The 19,983-nt window shown below is 39.7% G+C and overlaps 1 protein-coding gene across 1 annotated transcript; it reads left to right on the top strand.

The window, feature by feature from the left end:
• Positions 1 to 16,889: 16,889 nt before the first annotated feature.
• On the top strand, positions 16,890 to 19,383 carry LOC139777627 (uncharacterized). Its single transcript, XM_071715182.1, has one exon. It carries the CDS (start codon positions 17,165 to 17,167, stop codon positions 18,908 to 18,910), a length of 1,746 nt encoding a protein of 581 aa, XP_071571283.1. The 5' UTR covers positions 16,890 to 17,164; the 3' UTR covers positions 18,911 to 19,383.
• The last annotated feature ends 600 nt before the right edge of the window (positions 19,384 to 19,983 follow it).

Genomic DNA, 19,983 nt, shown 5'->3' with positions numbered 1-19,983 from the left:
CCTTCCCAGTTGTCTATTCACTAAATAATTAAGCACATAAATGTTGTCCACTGTCCCCATCCCCTTTCTGAATCCCGTTTGATTCAGCAGAATGATCCCCTTGCGCTCCACTTCCTCTCTCAACCTCTCCGCCAACACTGCCACGTACACCTTGTATAAGGTGGATAACAAGGTGACCCCCCTATAGTCTTCTACCCTCTCTCCTTCCCTCTTCTTCATTATAGGCACGATCACCCCCTCCTTCCAGCTCTCCGGCCACCCTCCTCCCTTCCAAACTCTGTTGCAAAACCTTTTCACCCACTCCTCCAACTCCCCCCCCATGTTTCCACACCTCGCTTGGAATACCATCTATCCCGGCCGCCTTCCCCTCTTTCAATTTCCTTAGGACTCTTCACACTTCCTCCTTACTTATTTTCTCCTCACCTTCCTCTCCTTCCCGATTCCTTTCTTTCCCTCCTTCTTTCCCTACTTCTATTTTGTTACTCTGCTCCCCCCTCTCTCCCCCACCTCTTCCCTTCTTCCTTTTCCCTCCCATCCCTCAAAACCTCCTCTTCCTCATTCCATTTCCAGCATTGCTCATCTATCCATAACCTTCCGTATCCGATCCTCACCCTTCTTCCCCTTCTCTCCTCCCTTCTCGCGTTTTCCTTTAACCTCCATCTCATTTTTTTCTCTTTCCACGTCCAGTCTTCCATAATCCTCTCCTTCCTACCTTTCGACTCTCTCTTTCTCTTCATAATTTCTCCTTTTTGTTCCTCACTCCTCATCCTTACCAGGACCATCTCCCTATCCTTCTCTCTGTCCCCCCCCCCAACCTTTTTAACCTCCTCTACATTTCCTTTCACCCCTAAAACGCTTAACACCTCCTCCACCGCCTTTCTCCTCTTTCCTTCTTTTATCTCCAGCCCTTTTATTATTACATTTTTTTCTTCTCTCTTTACGCTCCTTTTCCAAACTCCTTTCCAACTCTCTTATCTTATCCCCTATCTCCCCCCTCTCCCTCCCTCCCATCCCTATCCCCCTTTCCTCCTCCCTCTTTATTTCTTTCCAGCTCTTCTACCTTCCTTTCTAAACCCTTTATACAGCTCATCATCTTCTCCCTCTCTTCCTTCCATTTCCCCTCTCGCTCCCTACACTCTCTTCTCAACTCCTCCAATTTCTCCCTCATCAACCTCCCCTGCTCCTTAAATCCCTCCTTCACCTCCTCCATGAACTGTCTAAAATCCTCCCTCTACCCTTTCACCCCTCTTAATTCTTTCATAAGCTCCACTTCTTCCCTCCATCTCCTCATGTCCTCCCTCCACTCACTCTTCTCCTTTTTTCCTCTGTCTGGCGATTTGGGCGGTTTTTTACTACCCCTAGCTAAAGCTTTCTCCTCCTCCCCTCTCTCTTGCTCAGCGTCCATTTCCCTCTTCCTTTTTAACGCGTCCTCTACCTTCCCGCCGCTGCCGCTTCTTACTCCCTGCGCCCTCTCCTCCCGTATGGTTGACTTAATTGTAATCTGTTTATTCTAAAAATTATATTCTAAAACATGACTCATGATTGAAGTAATCGTGATCTGTTAATTTTAAATTTGTATTCTAAACCATGACTTCTGATTGACGTCAGCCAAATCTATTTATTCTAAAATTTATATTTACATCAAGTTATAGACTAATTTAATTCAATTGTATAAGTCAACGGAGACGCATACTATAATTGTAACATATTCCCTCATCTAGGATTGTATAACTCAAGTCTAATAATTATATGATAATGTATTTTTTATTCTAATTGAACCTAAGGTTTCAATGGCGGGCAGTATGTTCGATCTGTATTATCGACAGTTAGATAGTTAGATTAGGCAGTGCCTGTAATTCATATTGTGACCGTCGACACCGTCGTACGGAATAGTTTAGTGTTTGCCAGGCTCTCGCCAGAACAAGTTTGCTCCGTTGACTGCTCCAAATAAAGACATACATCACCCAGACAGCACACAATATTTATGATAAATATTCATAAATATTTTTTACTATATATTTTTTTTGAAATATTATATAAATATTTTATACATATTTCATATATATGAAGAAAAAAATCTCATAAAAACTTTATTCAATATATTATTAAAATATAGAATTGTTTGAGATTGCGCTACCCTTGCTGAAAATCGCATTAATCGCATGTTAAGTAGCCTCTTCCAGAATTTGTCGACGTTAATGTTCAATATGGCATGGATCTTTCATCGCATCGGAAAGTTCGCTAATCGCTAGCAATAACACAGCCACGGCCGACCGGGCGCACAAATAAAGTCAAACAACAACGCTTTCACTAAGGAAAGATCCATGCCATAAACATGACAATCGAAAACATGTAACGAGCACGTCGGATCTTCAACCGAAACCGTGACGTAAGCGCGATGACGTGGGCCATCGATGGCCAATCACCTTCCCGAAATTATTTGTAACGAGCCTGGAGGGAGTTCCTCCTCGGAGGTGATAAAGGGATCGCCGCTGCGCCGCGGAATCGATTTCGTTCGAAGATCACCGCCAGTACACCGCTTCATACTATTCGCACTCGCTTGCTTGAGTTCACCCGCTTAGAATCACCGCTCGTGCAAATCGCTTGAACGCTACTTGCAAACCGCTTAAACGCTACTCGCAATCCGCCCTCGACACCGAATTAGCTTGTGCAGCTAAACTCTCTGCTTTTCGCTGTGATAGATTCAGTGCGCGCTATCACTCACGGCTCTGAACTCTGTAAATAATTGTACACATTAGACTTTGAATATACTTTGTTTTATTTTTGTGTATTTGTGGACTTGCTGTTTTTTGTGGTCGTCTCGTTGCCTCGCGCTACATCGCGCTACCGCGTGCTCTCGAACAAGAATTAATATTTTATATAATATTTATGCTAATTAAAAATAAATATTTGTAGTAATATTTTGTAAATATTTATTAAATTTTTGCTGGAAATACCACCTGTTTCATAGAGTGTAAACTATTATAGCGCGCACCCGGCTGTATATATAATCGAAAGAGGTAAGAAACATATATATTACTTATTATATGTGTACTTTTATAAAATTTTTTTAATATCGGTATAAATAATTTTACTTAATTTCAGCATGATATGCCCGTGTATAATTCAGCAAGTAAAGACTGTTAGGACGATTCGTTTTCAAATACGTGACAGCGCGAACATATCTGCGCGCGCGATGCAGTGTCGCACGCAATATGTGCGCAACTCGATTAGTGTCGTTAAGGTGGCAGCCGAGCCTGCGTCGTTGTTGCGCGCGTCGTTCTTTTATTATTTTTTACGACCTTCGATCATTGTTCGCCTGCCAAGTCTTGTCTGTGATCGTCGATTGTATGCGGTCGGCAGTTCAAAGTCCTGCGTAATTATAAGTCGTGTAGTAAGTCGCGTATATATAGTTATAAGTCTTGCGTTGTAGTCCGTAAGAATTTTATCGGCCGGTGTCGTTATATAAGGCTACGTGGCTTTCCATAGCCTTTACGCAGGGAATCAATTTCATAGAAATACAGCAGGTGGTACAGGTACGTGTACGTTGGCTTTGAGTGCGTTCCACTTAACGCTCACAACGCTCATATACAGGGTGGCCCATTTTAAAAGAGGCAGGCAAATACCTCGAAAAATATGAAACATACGGAAAAACGTTTCAGACAAAAGTTATTTGGTTCGAAGGGAGACATAAGATGGTGTCATTGGTTTGACCTTGGATGGTCGTTTAAAGCTCACGTGAACGACACCTTTAATTTTTAAATGGAAACCCCTATTTTTCAATGCATATTCTTGTAGCTAATCTCGAGAGCTTTTCAAAACACTATAATAAAGTATTTTTTCGTTAAGAACTTTTGGAATTATGAGGCTTGAAAGTTCTAGTATTTTGACATAAATTACAAAATATCTTGTAAAACATTAAGTTTTCGGTAATGTTACCTTAATACTTTTATGCACAGAATAATGAGACGAATCAATTGGTATGAAAAAAAGGCATAGTTTCTTTAAGAAAAAATATGTAATTTGCAACACGCATCTGCATACTTTTTCTTAAAAGCAACTATGTCTTTTTTTCATACCAATTAATTCGTCTCATTATTCTGTGCATAAAAGTATTAAGGTAACATTACCGAAAACTTAATGTTTTACAAGATATTTTGTATTTTATGTCAAAATACTAGAACTTTCAAGCCTTATAATTCCAAAAGTTCTTAATGAAAAAATACTTTATTATAGTATTTTGAAAAGTTCTCGATATTAGCTACAAGAATATGCATTGAAAAATAGGGGTTTCCATTTAAGAAATTAAAGGTGTCGTTCACGTGAGCTTTAAACGACCATCCAAAGTCAAACCAATGGCACCATCTTATGTCCCCCTTCGAGCCAAACAACTTTTGTTCGAAACGTTTTTCCGTATGTTTCATATTTTTCGAGATATTTGCCTGCCTCTTTTAAAATGGGCCACCCTGTATAAGGATCATTCGTCCTTGTTTAACATTTGACAAACAAGGATGAAATGATTCTAAGACCCATATTGTGAGCGTTAAGTGGAACGCACCCTTTATGTCTCGTTGTCCCCGGTTGTCCCTTTTCATTCTATCCTCATTTCCTGCACACCACGTGAGGTCTGACTATTTCGGCCAATACTCTCGTCGTTGCCGTATTTGGTTGCCGTGGCTATTACTTTTCCCGACATCGCTAAAGACCAAGCACATAACATGGCGTAGCAAATGTACTTGCTTATATTGCTTATTGGAATTACTATTATTGCTACGTCATGTTATGTGCTTTGACCTGAAAGCTGCTTTGCAACTATTGTAATATTCATAGATTAGTATATACTTTTGGCTCTGGCCAAAATTAAAAGCATAATACACGAATCAGAATTACAAATTTTACAACCGTTGCAAAGCAGCTTTTTCTGCTGAACGCGGTCAATAAATACTAATATAACATCGCGATGAATTAGGGGTTTTTTGTTTTCGAATTTTTCAAACTTCAGAGATGTGATAAAGTCGTCACATAACAATATATTGAATTAAATTTTGAGATTATTATTAATTGTATTTATTTTATGTTCGCAGACTGAAAGAAATTAATAACACATATTCGGTCAGACAAGGAAAAATAAAATTAGGGAATCAACAATCTCGTAAGTTTCAAAAATAAATTTTTTTTTATACAATATTTTTATGCTTTAAAACATGGATAATTTTACATCTATCTTCAAAAACATTTTTAACACCGTTAATACATTTAATTATGACATGAGGGTGGTTGTAGGTTATTCCGCACGTATGACAAAATATTTAACTAAAATAAAAGTTTAAACAAAATAAACCCTGAAATAAAAACATATTTTTAACCAAATATTTTTAACATGTTATTGAAAAGTGAGGTATATGGATAAAAAAGTAAAAAATTTATTTTTTATTCTATATTTGTTTTCTTACATTGCTGAAAAAATAATTGTAATTGCAATATTTATTTTAAAACAATGTTTTTTTTTTACAAACGTAGGTATGTGTACTTATAAATTAAAACACTTTTCTAGATAATTAACTGATTGAGTTAAAATGCCGCGACGTCGAAGACCTGAGGAAAATATAAGCAAATCGTATTTATTTCATTGCGCAAAAAAACAAACTAATCGAGAACTTGAAAACATTGAGTTTCAATTAAAGCAAAGCTCAGCTGTAACTAAATCAGAAGATAGAACTTGTACAGAAACGGTTAATAATTTTCTTTTAACAAATGATAACAATGACAATGAAATAGAACTATCAAATGTCCAAGAAGTACATAACGAACACTTTAATGAACATCCAACAGCAGTGGATTTTGATATGGAGTATCAATACAGTGATATGGAGTATCAATACAGTGATACAGTGAAGTAGATTCTGAAATAGATGCATTTAGTATTGATGAAGTTGGTATAAATGTATATGATGAGGAGATGGAAAATCCAGAAAAATTGCTTGCCAAACAATTTCAATTAAAAATAAAAAACTGGGATAAAGAGTTTAAAGTATTCCATAACTGCTTAAAATCATTGTTAGCTATTTTAAATGAACATGTGGAAATAGATTTTCCTAAAGATTCTCGCACGCTTTTGGGAACACCAAGAACAACGCGCATAGAAAATATGGGACATGGGCAATACTGTCATATAGGATTGACAAAAGCTGTCGAAGAAATAGTAAAGGAACGACGGAAAATTAGCGGGAAAATTACCGATGTCAAGCTATATATAAATATTGATGGCGCACCTATAGGAAATTCTACCGAAAAAGGATTGTGGCCGATATTATGTATTGATACAAAATTACGTAAATTTAAAGTGATAGGAGTTTATTACGGCACAGGCAAGCCCGAAAATGTTAATTTTAAACGTCATTTTAAACGTTAAGTGTCATAGTGGATACAACAGTTGCACTAAATACACTATTGAAGGAAATTATATAAAAAACCGTACGTGTTTCGTCACATCAGAATTTGCTTCACTAAGACAAGATGATAGGTTTAGTTTTGAATATGAAGATTATCAACATGGAGAAACAATTTTGAAAAAAATTCCAAATCTCAACTTATTGTTAGTGTCAAACATTGCATTGGATAGCATGCATCTTGTTTATTTTGGCGTAGTAAGATTTAAACCACTCAAGGTTGTAGTGAAATTTATTTGTTCAGAAATGTTTAAATTGCAATTGAAAATAAAATAAATTTTAAAGCAATTTGCTAGGATATCTATTTGAAAAAAAAAAATCAAAATAATATTCCTTAATTATTATTATTTCAGAATCCGTAAGACTCACCACAAAGAACAGTCATGTAAACATATGTTACGTCCTGGGAACTCCACGATTTCCCTTTTTCGCTTAAATTCCTCTGCGCTCAGGATAGCCGTTAAGATTAGGATAAGGTAAACTAAGCACGGACGGTTGTCGATCGACGAGTGAGCCTTGATCCTTGCACATTCCTTTTCCTTTTTTTTTTATAAGGGTAAAGTATCTGTTTACCTAGGCGCTTAAACGCAACCTTCCAAATGACGAATTAGTGACGGACGGGGCATACGTAACAGGATTTTCATCGGCTTTGTCAGGCCTAAAACTGAAAGAATGTAAACCTGGCGACTCGACGCGCCAAATGGGCCTTAATGGGTTGATGAAGATCTTTATTGCATCAAGCGAGCTTTCAAAATGCACGTACGATGTTTCCGGCAAGCGGAAACAAAGCCTGAGACGTGTCCGTAAATACACGTGGCGGAGTTTTTGCTTGCATTTAAGATTGAGAGGTGTGCATCGTCCGTCAACACTAAAAAAGAAACCCTAATAAAGGAGAAACCTAACCGAAAAACAAGTGAGTCACTGGAGGAAGCGATGGGTTGCACCCCCAATAAGGCAGTGGGGGCCTTACGAGAAGACTCGCCAATGAACAGTCGGAAAAATCGACAACCGTCTCTAAACTTCTAGGATAGGCAAAGACTTAAGAATCTAGCTCTTGGATGAGAAACATCTCGCCCAATAAGAAATCCTTCAGACAAAAATTAGAAACATCCCTCCAACCAGAAGTTCCCAAAATGAAAACCTGACACATCCCACACGCGATTCACCCTTCCCATCCTTAGAACTTTCCTATATAAATCTCGACATCGCAGCACTTGCTCTCTTAGTTCAGCTTCTCTTCTGACGGTTCACCTCTTCGGCCCAGTTCAATTTACTTCGCCTCTCTTCCGTTTACGAACACTATCACATTCAAATCCGATCTCAAGTTTTAAGTTAAATTCTGTGCGTGGACTTAAACTCACCGAGTGTCGACGAGAGGCTATCCACAGGGCCCAAAGAGATCCAGCTAGTTACCCACGGGGCTCAAAGAGATTCAGCTGTTCTACTTTAGTTTGATCAGCACCAAGAAGTAAGTCCTCTACATACCTATTCACATACTGATATCGGGCCCCTTTTATCATTATCTTACCCCTTTTGTATTCACTCGAACACTCACGCGTTCGGGAAGTCCCTCGGTTAAACATTAAACATTAACCCTTCCAACCCTCCAATTCTTTTCACTATTCCGAATTAGCCGATTTATCGGTGGATTCGGGGGAATCTCTATTGTTCCGAATTAGCCGATTTTTCGGTGGAGTCGGAATAATCTCTGTTCGTTGTTCCGAATTAGCCGATTTATCGGTGGATTCGGAATAGTCTCTATTGTTCTGAATTAGCCGATTTTTCGGTGGAGTCGGAATAATCTCTGTTCGTTGTTCCGAATTAGCCGATTTATCGGTGGATTCGGAATAGTCTCTATTGTTCTGAATTAGCCGATTTTTCGGTGGACTCGGAATAATCTCCCTTCGTTGTTCCGAGTTAGCCGATTTTTCGGTGGGCTCGGAATAATCTCTCTCTATTATTTCGAGTTAGCTGACTCGTCAGTGGATTCGAGGTATTCTTTTGATTTCTTTAATCTCCGAAACCCGAGGTGACTTCCCCACAGTTAAAGGACTTTAATATTTAACAATCCGCTAACTTGTAGTGGATTCGGGCTGTCCCACCCACAAGAGGTCGAAAAACGCCGCGAGACACGAAAGGAATCGTCGGAACAAGCGGGGTCGAAGGGAGCTTGACATCCCTCAGGAATCGATCAACGCAGGTCCTCCGCGACTCGCCACTCCACCCCCTCCCCCAGCTTTTACAGAAGAACCCTGTTCTTCACAGCAGAATCGCCCCGTTTTCCCCCTTTCTCGCACTGTCGTCCTGCCTTCTCGCCCTTTCCCCCCATCTTCTCGCCCTGTTTGTCGCGTGCCCCCGTTTCGCGTGGTCCCCGTCAACCCCGATCCCGCCACCCTCCTCGAACCTCCCCACTCCCCCTCCTCTTCCCGAGGACCATCCCCGACTCCGTCGACCGCCTCGACCCTTGACACCCACGAGGAAATGGTCGGTCCCGAAATAGTGACCCTAGATTGACAATTATTTTTTTTTTATCCATAAATTCTTGTCCCTCTGCTTTCACTCCCCAAATTTTTCTTTATATTTAGTTCTTAATGTCGACTTAAATTAGTTTCAAGTACTCATATACACCGCACCCACACCTAACCAAATCATTATGCTATTCAATCCCGATCTCGATGTAATAATAGCGGGCAGGATGTCCACTTTCAAATAGATTTCCCCTCAAAAGGTCCTGCCCGATCGCCCCGCACTTTTGTTATACCCGCGAAGAATGCGCACACCAACTCTCCATTATATACATATACACATTTTACACTAACGCCTAGTTTATAATTATATTTTTTTTTTTATACTAAATAACATTTTTTTTATGTCAAATAAATATAATTACTTATGTTAAAGACATCTCCATTCTTTCTTTAATTTAAGACCTCAATTACCACCCATCTCCCACTCGAAATCGCACGAGGTCCGATCCTAAGTTAAAGGGATTAAATTCCTTGATTTAAAAAAGGACCGACGATCGCACCGCTCACGGAAGCCGTCCTAGGGTCCCTGCGGACCCTGACCCTTCCAGAGTCATAAAAGTGCGTTCGGCTCGCGCCACGCGCCTCAGAGCGCGTACCTGCGAGCAGTATTCTTAAGCGTCTAGTTGCGTCCTTCCTTACCCCGACCCCTCTGGTTAGCCTTTCCTTCGCTTTCCCAGATTTTCTTATACTAATCCCGGGGTTGGACGTAACAGAACTTAAAAATTGGGGGCTCGTCCGGGATTTAAGTGTGATTTTTCGAGAGTGGTGATGAATACGAGGTCAAAATCTGATAAAGATCAAGTTGACGATCTCTATAAACAAGCCCTAGAGAATCAAGGTAAAATTATACCTAGCTCTACACCATATACATCCACTCCCTTTCCTAACATTAAATCAGCACCTAGACAACTTTTCACCCCAAACGTTGGCGAGACCGCGGAGGACAAATCAAATATAACCGACGCGTCCGATTTCACCCTTCGCGTTTCTGATTCCTGGGATAAAACAATACTACCTGCACTGCAGGATCAGTATCCCGTTTCCGACGATCCCTCGAATAAAACAATACTACCTGTGCGGCAAGATCAGTATAATTCTTTTATAAGCATCGCAGGAACAATGGCCCACGCTAACCCTTTCGCCACATTAAAATACGCGGTAGAGGCCGTTCCCTTCTTTGACGGAAAAAATATTCCGTTAACATATTTTATCGAGGGATGCGAGGAAGCGAAAGCTATGCTGCCCGCTGAGGCAGAATCTCAATTCACTAAAATAATCAGAACCCGAATTATAGGCGAAGCTCGTCGTACCATACAAAATCAAGATTTCGATACGGTAGCCTCGTTAACAAAATATTTAGAACAAGTCTATGGCGCTGCTAAAAATATTTATCAATTACAAGGAGAGTTAGGTTGCATCTATCAAAAAATAGAGGAAGATGTAGTAACTTACGCGAATCGGGTCAAATTGTTGGGAAAACAGATACTAGAAGCACATAAAAATTCAGGACATGCTGCCGCTCCCGGTCAAAATATTAAAGCCTCTTTAGAAAGGGACATGTGTAAATGTTTCATTAGAGGGTTGAAACCGGAAATTGAACAAAGAGTGACAAGAAATTTGGATGTCCAAGCCACTGTGGCCGACGCATTGAGGATAGAAAGAGAGCTGTACGAAATGACAGATTTACGACAGGGTCAAGGTAATCTTGCAGGCAAAACATCGAACACTAATCGTTTGCGGGAAACCTGCCAGATCTGTTATAAAGAGGGACATTCAGCCTCTAACTGTAGGAAATTAACTCAGCCTTCGCCGCAACCTCATAATAAAATTGATCTTGGAACCGAAATTCTCATATGTCAGATATGTAAAAAACGCGGGCATAGCGCCGACAAATGTCGCCTCCGCGACCCTCAGGCCCGACGATCCGTCAATGTAATTCAAGAAAGTCATGTCACTTGTCAATTGTGTTCAAAATCCGGTCACGATGCTAAATCTTGTAGAACAAATACTATTAACAATCAGAGTAAACCGACCATAATTTGTCAATGGTGTGATAAACCGGGACATTCGGCTAACAATTGCTGGAAAAAGCAAAACGAACAACGCGACACGGCAAACAGACCGAAAATTGTCTGCCAGATTTGTAATGGTGTCGGGCATATCGCAAAAAACTGTCGAAATAAAATGGAACAAAACGCGACACCTAAAACCTCATTATTTTGTCGTTATTGCAAAGGAGAAGGGCATCTCCTCGAAAATTGCGAATTACGCATTGCGAGTAATAACCGCAGGCAAGCAATTATTAATCAGGAAAACTCCAATGGCCCCTCGAAGTCGGGTGTGCAGCAGGGGTCCGAACGGATCTCACACCCATCAACATCTCAGAAAACTCAATAGACAAAAAATCAATAGAGATACGACCCGTAACCGTAAATCTCGATAAACACCGTCGCGTGCCGACTATTCAGGTGGATTTCGGTAAACCAATTTCACACGTTACCCTTATGCTGGATACCGGTTCCGGCCCGAATTTAATTAAAGAAAAATTTTTATCAAATAACAATACAGTCAATCACAATAAACTTTTGCAATTAAGCGGTATAAATGAATACCCCGTTTATACCCTCGGAGAGGTTATTTTACCACTTTTTGAAAAGCCAGTAACTTTTAACGTAGTGTCAGATGATTTGCCGATTCCACAAGCCGGTCTATTAGGGAACGACTTTTTTCAGCAAACTTCCTCAAACATAGATTACGCGACGGGACACTTAAACGTATCAGGAATTAGTATACCTTTCCTCTCACCGGAAACTATTACAGCTTTTCCGCGGTCAGAATCTCTATTTTTTATAAGAGTGGAAAATCCAGAAATAAAAATAGGATATCTACCAAAATTAAAAATAGCCCACGGGATTTATCTAGCAGATACCATAGTAGAAAACAATTCCGGAAAGGCATATTTAAAAGTTATAAGTACTTTGGACGAAGAAGTGGAAGTTCAAGTACCAACCCTGCGTCTTAAACCATTAAACGAATTATTTGACAATCCTGAGTCAAATATGGAGACGCATAATAACCGAGAAGAAATTGCGAATACGCAAATTAACCCTCGACACTTAGTGGATAATCAAGTTTATTGTAAAATAATTGACGGAACAAATGAAGAAGAAACAAAAGATGACATCAATAATGAAAATAAAAATAATTATGCAGGTTCGAATAGTGAAGACGGGATTATAAATGAGAATAAAATTATGAGAGAAAGTATGAAATCAGATAAAACTCTTAATCTAGATATTCAGGAGGAAGGTTTCCAAATTTTTCCCGAAATGCTAGATTCCCAAAATCCTGGAGGGGGAAGTTACCAAACCCCTCCTGAAATATTAAATAAATCCAAAATCTCTGGAGGGGGAAGTTACCAAACCTCTCCAGAAGATTCCCAAAATCCTGGAGGGGGAAGTTACCAAACCCCTCCTGAAATATTGAATAACAAAATCTCTGGAGGGGGAAGTTACCAAACCCCTCCAGAAATGTTGAATAACAAAATCTCTGGAGGGGGAAGTTACCAAACCCCTCCTGAAATATTAAATAATTCCAAAATCTCTGGAGGGGGAAGTTACCAAACCTCTCCAGAAGATTCCCAAAATCCTGGAGGGGGAAGTTACCAAACCCCTCCTGAAATATTAAATAATTCCAAAATCTCTGGAGGGGGAAGTTACCAAACCTCTCCAGAAGATTCCCAAAATCCTGGAGGGGGAAGTTACCAAACCCCTCCTGAAATATTGAATAACGGGATCTCTGGAGGGGGAAGTTACCAAACCTCTCCAGAAGATTCCCAAAATCCTGGAGGGGGAAGTTACCAAACCCCTCCTGAAATATTGAATAACAAGATCTCGGGAGGAGGAAGTTACCAAACCTCTCCAGAAGATTTAAATAATCCTAGAATTGCAGAGGTAAATTTCCAGACTCTTCTAATATATTCTACTCCCGTCGATTGCGAGGAGGGAAGTAACCAAACCTCACTACGTAATACGACAGAATTTTGTTTAAGAGGGCCGAAAGTTGAGAGCTCTTTAAATCATGTAGAGAAAATAATATTTCCAAGGGTTGGAATACCCATAAAAAGTGCAGATATTAATAAGAATAATACTTCTCATGTTACTATTGGAGAACTCATGAGAAGAGTAAAATCATATAATCCTAATATGGAAAAGATTTATGAAATTAACAGAAAAAGTAAACCGTCTTCAAAAACTTTGGCTTGCGCACAAGCTCGATTCCAAAAAATAATGGAAAATTTCCGGTATAAACGTAAATCAAAGCAACATCAGCTAATGTCAGAAGCACCGACTAATGACATTATTTCAAGTGAATGTTTTGTATCATCCGGAGAACCTAAGAAAGATAGGCTTACGGAGATTACGAAATTGCTACGACTAGAGCATTTAAATACTGAAGAAAGGAAAAGCGTTATAAAACTCATAAGTAATAGTCAAGATCGATTTCATATTCCCGGAGACAAATTAACAGCAACTCATGTGTTGCGACATCAAATACCGACAACAGATGATCGACCTATAAATACTCGACAATATAGATTTCCGCAAATCCACAAGGAGGAAATAAATAAACAGGTAAGAGAACTGCTCGAAACAGGGATCATAAAACCTTCTCAGTCACCTTACAATACACCCATTTGGATAGTGCCAAAAAAGGAAGACTCAAAAGGAAACAAACGTTGGAGAATGGTATTAGATTTCCGAGGTGTGAACGAAAAAACTATGGGCGATGCCTACCCATTACCGAATATTGTCGAAATTATTGATCAATTAGGCAATGCAAAATATTTCACAGTATGTGATCTCGCCTCTGGATTTCACCAAATAGAAATGGATCCTGCAGATAGCCACAAAACCGCATTTACCACTCCTAATGGCCATTATGAATTCGTAAGAATGCCTTTCGGGTTAAAGAATGCTCCCGCCACTTTCCAACGACTAATGGACCTAATACTAACAGGAATAGAAGGTGTATTTATCTACATGGACGATATTATTATTTCCGCTCCTACGTTAGAAGAACATGAAAGAAGATACAAATTAGTAATAGAACGACTCCGCCAAGCTAATTTGAAATTACAGCCAGATAAATGTGAATTCTTAAAAACCGAAGTGGCATACTTGGGACACATAATAAGTAGCGATGGAATTAAACCCGATCCAAAAAAATTGGAAGCCGTAAGACAATTCCCTAGGCCAAAAACACCGAAAAATATTAAACAATTTCTTGGATTAGCAGGGTATTACAGAAGATTTATACCAAATTTTTCCAAATTAGCTAAACCTTTAACAAATTTATTAAAAAACGATACGCCTTTTAACTGGACATCTGTTCAAGAAGAATCTTTCAAAATGTTGAAACAGAAATTATGCGAAGAACCAGTCTTGCAATATCCCGACTTTTCGACACCTTTCATTTTAACTACCGACGCTTCCGGAACTGCCGTAGGGGGCATATTATCGCAAGGAGAAATAAACAAAGATCGGCCAATAGCATACGCGTCGCGAACTTTAACCGACAACGAACTAAAATACGACACTTATGAAAAGGAAGCTTTAGCGATAATATATTGCGTCAAACATTTCCGACCATATCTATACGGGCGAAAATTTACTCTAGTTACAGATCATAAACCCTTGCTTTGGTTCAAAAATGCACAAGATGCAAACATGAGAATTCTCCGTTGGAGATTGAAATTAGCGGAGTACGAATACGACGTAGTATATAAAGCAGGCAAGACCAATGTTAACGCCGATGCCTTGTCAAGAAACCCGGTAAATTTCGAAGAAGCAGACTGCAACGTAATTAATCATAAAAAACTTTTAAATCCGAATGATCCCAGAGATGCAGAAACAATTGCTAAAATGTTAGAAGAATCTGATGAGGAGGAGGAGGACGAGGATTTCGATCTATACCTTTCAGATGACGAAAAAATGGAAGATTTACCACCTAACGATAATCCACCTGATAGAAACAAAGATTCTATACCTTTTACGCAGGAAGAACTGCGTGAGCCGCCGAAATCGGAAATTGTAGAAAAAGCATTAGTCCACGATCCTCCTAATTATAATAGAATACAAACTCGAAGCCAGACAGCGAAAAATATGCATGATCAGCAAGAAAGATCACAGGATCAGGGAGATGAAATCGAGGAGATAGAAGAAGGAAACGATCCGCCAGACAAAGAAAGTGACATAGAAGATAATGAAATAGACGATAAGAAAGACGAATCTGACGACCCCGCTCACGAAAATAAAAATCCACGAATAAAACCCACCATTATTGATAATCAAATACTCAAAGGCAATATAATAGAAACTCGCGATTTGCTATTTTTACGTAAAGATAACGTGGCATACTTTGTCGACACTAGTGGAAAACAATTAGATTCCGGATCACAAAAGCTATTCGAACGAAACGAGATCCCACGCTTGAGCCCGCTTACCTTAGGTAAAGCAAAGGCCGTAAAGTATAAAAAATATTACCATATAGCACTACCCATCAGTGAAGGACAACGGGAGGGCCCAACAATGACCCTAACGCAGATTATTACAGTTATAAAAAACTTACAGGACGTTGCCGACAGACTAAAATTAGAAACACTCAGCATCGCAAAAACAGATTTTGTTAACAATGTACCATGGAATAATATAAAATCTGTTTTACAATTAAATTTTACTAATTCAACAACCAAACTAATCATATGTAACGGATTAATTAAATACCCTCCTAGAGATCTCCGTTCTATTATAATCGGCGAAATGCACTGTTTGCCTACCGGAGGACACCGAGGTGTTACAAAGACATATCATAGAATTAAACATAAATATTATTGGGAGAACTTAAAATCCGACGTTCAACAATATATACAACAATGCTTACAATGTCAATTGAAAAAATTAGTGCGAGTAAAAACTAAACAACCTATGATAATTACTGACACACCAGGATCTTCTTTCGACAAGGTAGCAATGGATATCGTAGGACCTCTGTCCAAAACCGAAAGAGGCAACGAATATATTTTAACCTTACAAGATCAATTAACTAAATTTTGCATGGGAGTACCCCTACCAGATCAAACTTCCGAAACAATAGCGGAAGCCTTCGTGGACAGATTTATCTGTGTATTAGGGGCACCTAAAGCAATATTGACCGACCAAGGAAGAAATTTTATTAGCGATTTAATGAAAAAGATTGCTAAGATATTCAGAATACGCAAATTTCGCACAACTGCCTTTCACCCTCAATCAAACGGATCATTAGAAAGATCACATCATGCATTAGGAGAATATCTTAAACAATATGCAAATGAGCAAAAGCAGTGGGATAGATGGATTAGTCTTGCAATGTTTAATTATAATACCAGCATACATGAAGCAACAAAACATACCCCGTACGAATTAGTTTTCGGTAAAATAGCCAGGATTCCATCAAGCGAGCCTCTGGCTCCAGAAGATAAATTAGGAAATTACAACGAATATTTGATAAATCTCGTCACGCAGCTTCACACTATACAGACGAACGCTCGTGAAAACGTCGTCGAAGCTAAATTCAAATCCAAGAAACACTACGACAAAAAAATTAACCCTCGAACCTTTAAACCTGGAGACCACGTGTTTTTGCTAAAAGGGCCTAAACCAGGTAAATTTGGAGATCAATATACTGGACCTCATGAAATCTTAGAAATACTGAATAAAAACAACGTGAAAATCAGAATCAAGAAAAATAGCCGAGTTGTACACCCCAACCGATTGCGAATTTCTCATATCAAACCAATAAATAAATAAATAAATAAATGAATAAATAAATAAATAAATAAACAGATACAATATACTATAAAAACAACTCAATAAATTTCAGATAGATCCCCGGATTAAAGGAGTAACCACAATATTAATAATAACCATATGGATACGCCAAACCTACGGAATAATAGGATATGATTGTACTTCCCCAACTACCAATTTAACAACCTTATCATTAATAAACGTTGAAGAATGCGATATTCCACTACCAAAGGTCAATTCTAGCCAAGTCTTCATACAATTATTGCAGCTCAACGAATTCGAATCTGTAAAAGTGATACAATGCAAAGTAGAAATCGATCGTACGATCCGGAAATGTGGAATGTTTTCTCATAATTCGGACGTTCTAAATGGAAAATACGCATATATACACGAAGTAACCAGGGAGGCCTGCATACGAATGCATTATTATGGAACTCTCGAATTTAAAGGAACATACATAGTAGCACTAAAATCTAACCAGACCACCAGTCGCCCGGCGATCCTAACTGGCGTTGTGGACGCCGACGGAAAATGTTCTGGAGGATCCTATTCAGACCTTTACGGAACGTGGACAAATGTTCTCGTACAGGCAACTGTCACAATCACCTTGCAAGATTACTTAGCTAACGTTAAACTAAACACTAACCGTATACAACTTAGATCAGGAGTGGTCTGTGATTTTAGTACCGCCAGATGCACCGATATAGAAGGAGGAGATACCTTTTGGGAGTCCATACCTAATGACTCCTGTAAATTCACTTCATATAGCACCTTATATAGAGGTTACGCGGAAAAGGTAATCGATAACGTAAACGAGCACTCTCAAACCGCTTATACTGTGAATGCCGACGATACAGTCTTTGCTTTAACCAGCACCGGGAGAGACTTAGCGTGTGGATATTCGCTCATTCGAACTGAACACCCAAAATTAGTAATTTGGGAAACCTCACCTGAAATGGACATCGCTAAACGAACCGGCCGTGTAGAAAATCTCGACCTTTTTACTTATATGAATTCGAAATTCGTTTACGTAGAAAAGCACATCCGTAACCAGATTAATCAACTGTACAGGAACATCTTACTACAACAATGTAACCTTGAGTTAAAAATGTTGCAAAACGCTTTAGCAATAGCTACACAATCTCCCGACATCTTCGCCTATCATTTTATGAAGGGACCTGGATATATGGCCCTTCTAGCAGGCGAAGTAATCCACATAATAAAATGCGTTCCAGTCGAGGTAAAATTAGTCCACACCCAAGAATGCTATGAGCAACTCCCAGTAATGTTTAATAATAAGACCTTCTTCCTAACGCCTCAAACACACGTACTACTACGGCAAGGAACACAAATTAACTGTAATTCTTTCGCACCTCCTATGTATCTTTTGGGAGACTCTTGGTATAAAATTACGCCAAGGCCAATAGAAACACTAGCACCTACTGTCATAAAACCCATGACCAAAACTACCTGGAAGTACACTAGCCCTGGAGCACTCACTACCAGCGGCATATACACACAAAAGGATCTGGAAGATCTAAAGGATCACATAATGTTTCCCGCTGAGAGACCCGCTGTCCTTAACACCGTAGCAAGAGGAGTAATGGGAGAATCAACCGTGCTGAGTGGAGGATCGTTCGCCAACCTAATCGACGAGGCTTCAATCGAAAAAATTGCACTCTCAGCCTGGGAAAATTTCTGGAGCAAATTTTTAATCTTTGGCAATATTAGCGCTGGCCTACTTGGAATATATCTTTTTATAAGAGGCATTAAATTAATATTGGATACACTTGTACATGGATATGCTCTTCATACAGTATATGGGTGGTCAATATATCTAATAGGAGCAATATGGGATTCATTAACTCAGCTTTTATTACATCTGGGACAGGCAAGGCCTAAAACTAAAAATGCCAATGCTCCGAAAGACGATCCGGAACAAGGAGCGTCAGCTAGCGCACCACTCCATGATCTTGAATGGCAGGCAAATGTCCAGCCTGTCGAGTCAACAAACGGAAAATCGGAACACGCCTATCCTTCTCTACCTTTGAAAGAGAGTACCTATACTTTCGAACTCAGAGAGTAAAATAAAAAAAAATATAATAAAAAAAAATATATATATAATAATAATAAAAAAAGGGGGGCACAAGGGGAAAGGGGACGAATTGCACGACACCTCATTATCTATCATTAACGCCCTGCCCCTATAATCGCATGCTGCGACATGCAGATAATCTAACAACGAATTCTTGTAGCCGAAGCCATGGAAATCAAATGCATCAACACTAGCTTGTTGACCCGCGGCCCGCTCAAGGCAAAGGTCATCCGGGTGGACTCCCCGACCTTCCTGTGGGTCCATCTAGAGAATTCACGTGAAGACCTCGACGAGCTCATCGAGGACCTAACGCGGAGAATGATGCGTAGGAGTGAGTTCCTCCATCTCCCGCCAGACGAAATTGTGCCCAAAATGGAGGTCGCCGTTCGTGAGGGAAGACGGTGGCAGAGGGGCCTCGTGCTCCGAGTTGAAAGAGGGAACCGGGTTACGGTTGCCCTCAGAGATTAGGGGCCGCGCTGTCCAGCGGCCCATGTTCGAGATATACACCCTCGAGGATCGCTTTCGCGAGCTAGAGTGGCAGGCCATCCCCTGTGGATTAGCCCACCTCCGACCACTCGAAGGAAGACTCCGATGGTCCCGTAGGTCCATCGCCTTAACGAAACACCTAGTCGAAAAAAGAGAGGGATGGATCAAGATCCGGCTGCCGGTCAAGGACGAGGCCGCCATCATCGACTTCCGAGCGCAGCCCGAGCACGAAGACGAGACGCCAGACCTGGCGCAATTGCTCGTACAAATGGGATGTGCCCAGCACAGCCAATTCGAAGAGGTGGTGGCCATCCCTGGGATTATCCCCTACATTTATTTATAAAAACAAAACAAAAAAAAATCCCAACGAGCAAGCTAGAGCGAGTCTATTGTAACCTTTTCTTTTCTCTTTGTGTTTACCTTTTCTAAGCCGTAATTGTTTCTTTATTATTAATTTTGCGCTCGCTCTAGCGAATAATTTTAGACTCTTAATTTTACGTTCTCTCATTATTATAAATTTTGCGTTTTATTTTTCTTTTTTCTTTTTTTTCTTTTTCCTTTTATAATTGTTTCTTTAT

This window comes from Temnothorax nylanderi, unplaced genomic scaffold (assembly GCF_030848795.1).
Source record: "Temnothorax nylanderi isolate EJ_2023f unplaced genomic scaffold, tnyl_v1.0 TNYL_tig0155_pilon, whole genome shotgun sequence".
Taxonomy (NCBI): domain Eukaryota; kingdom Metazoa; phylum Arthropoda; class Insecta; order Hymenoptera; family Formicidae; genus Temnothorax; species Temnothorax nylanderi.
This window is presented reverse-complemented; position numbering and strand designations above follow the sequence as displayed.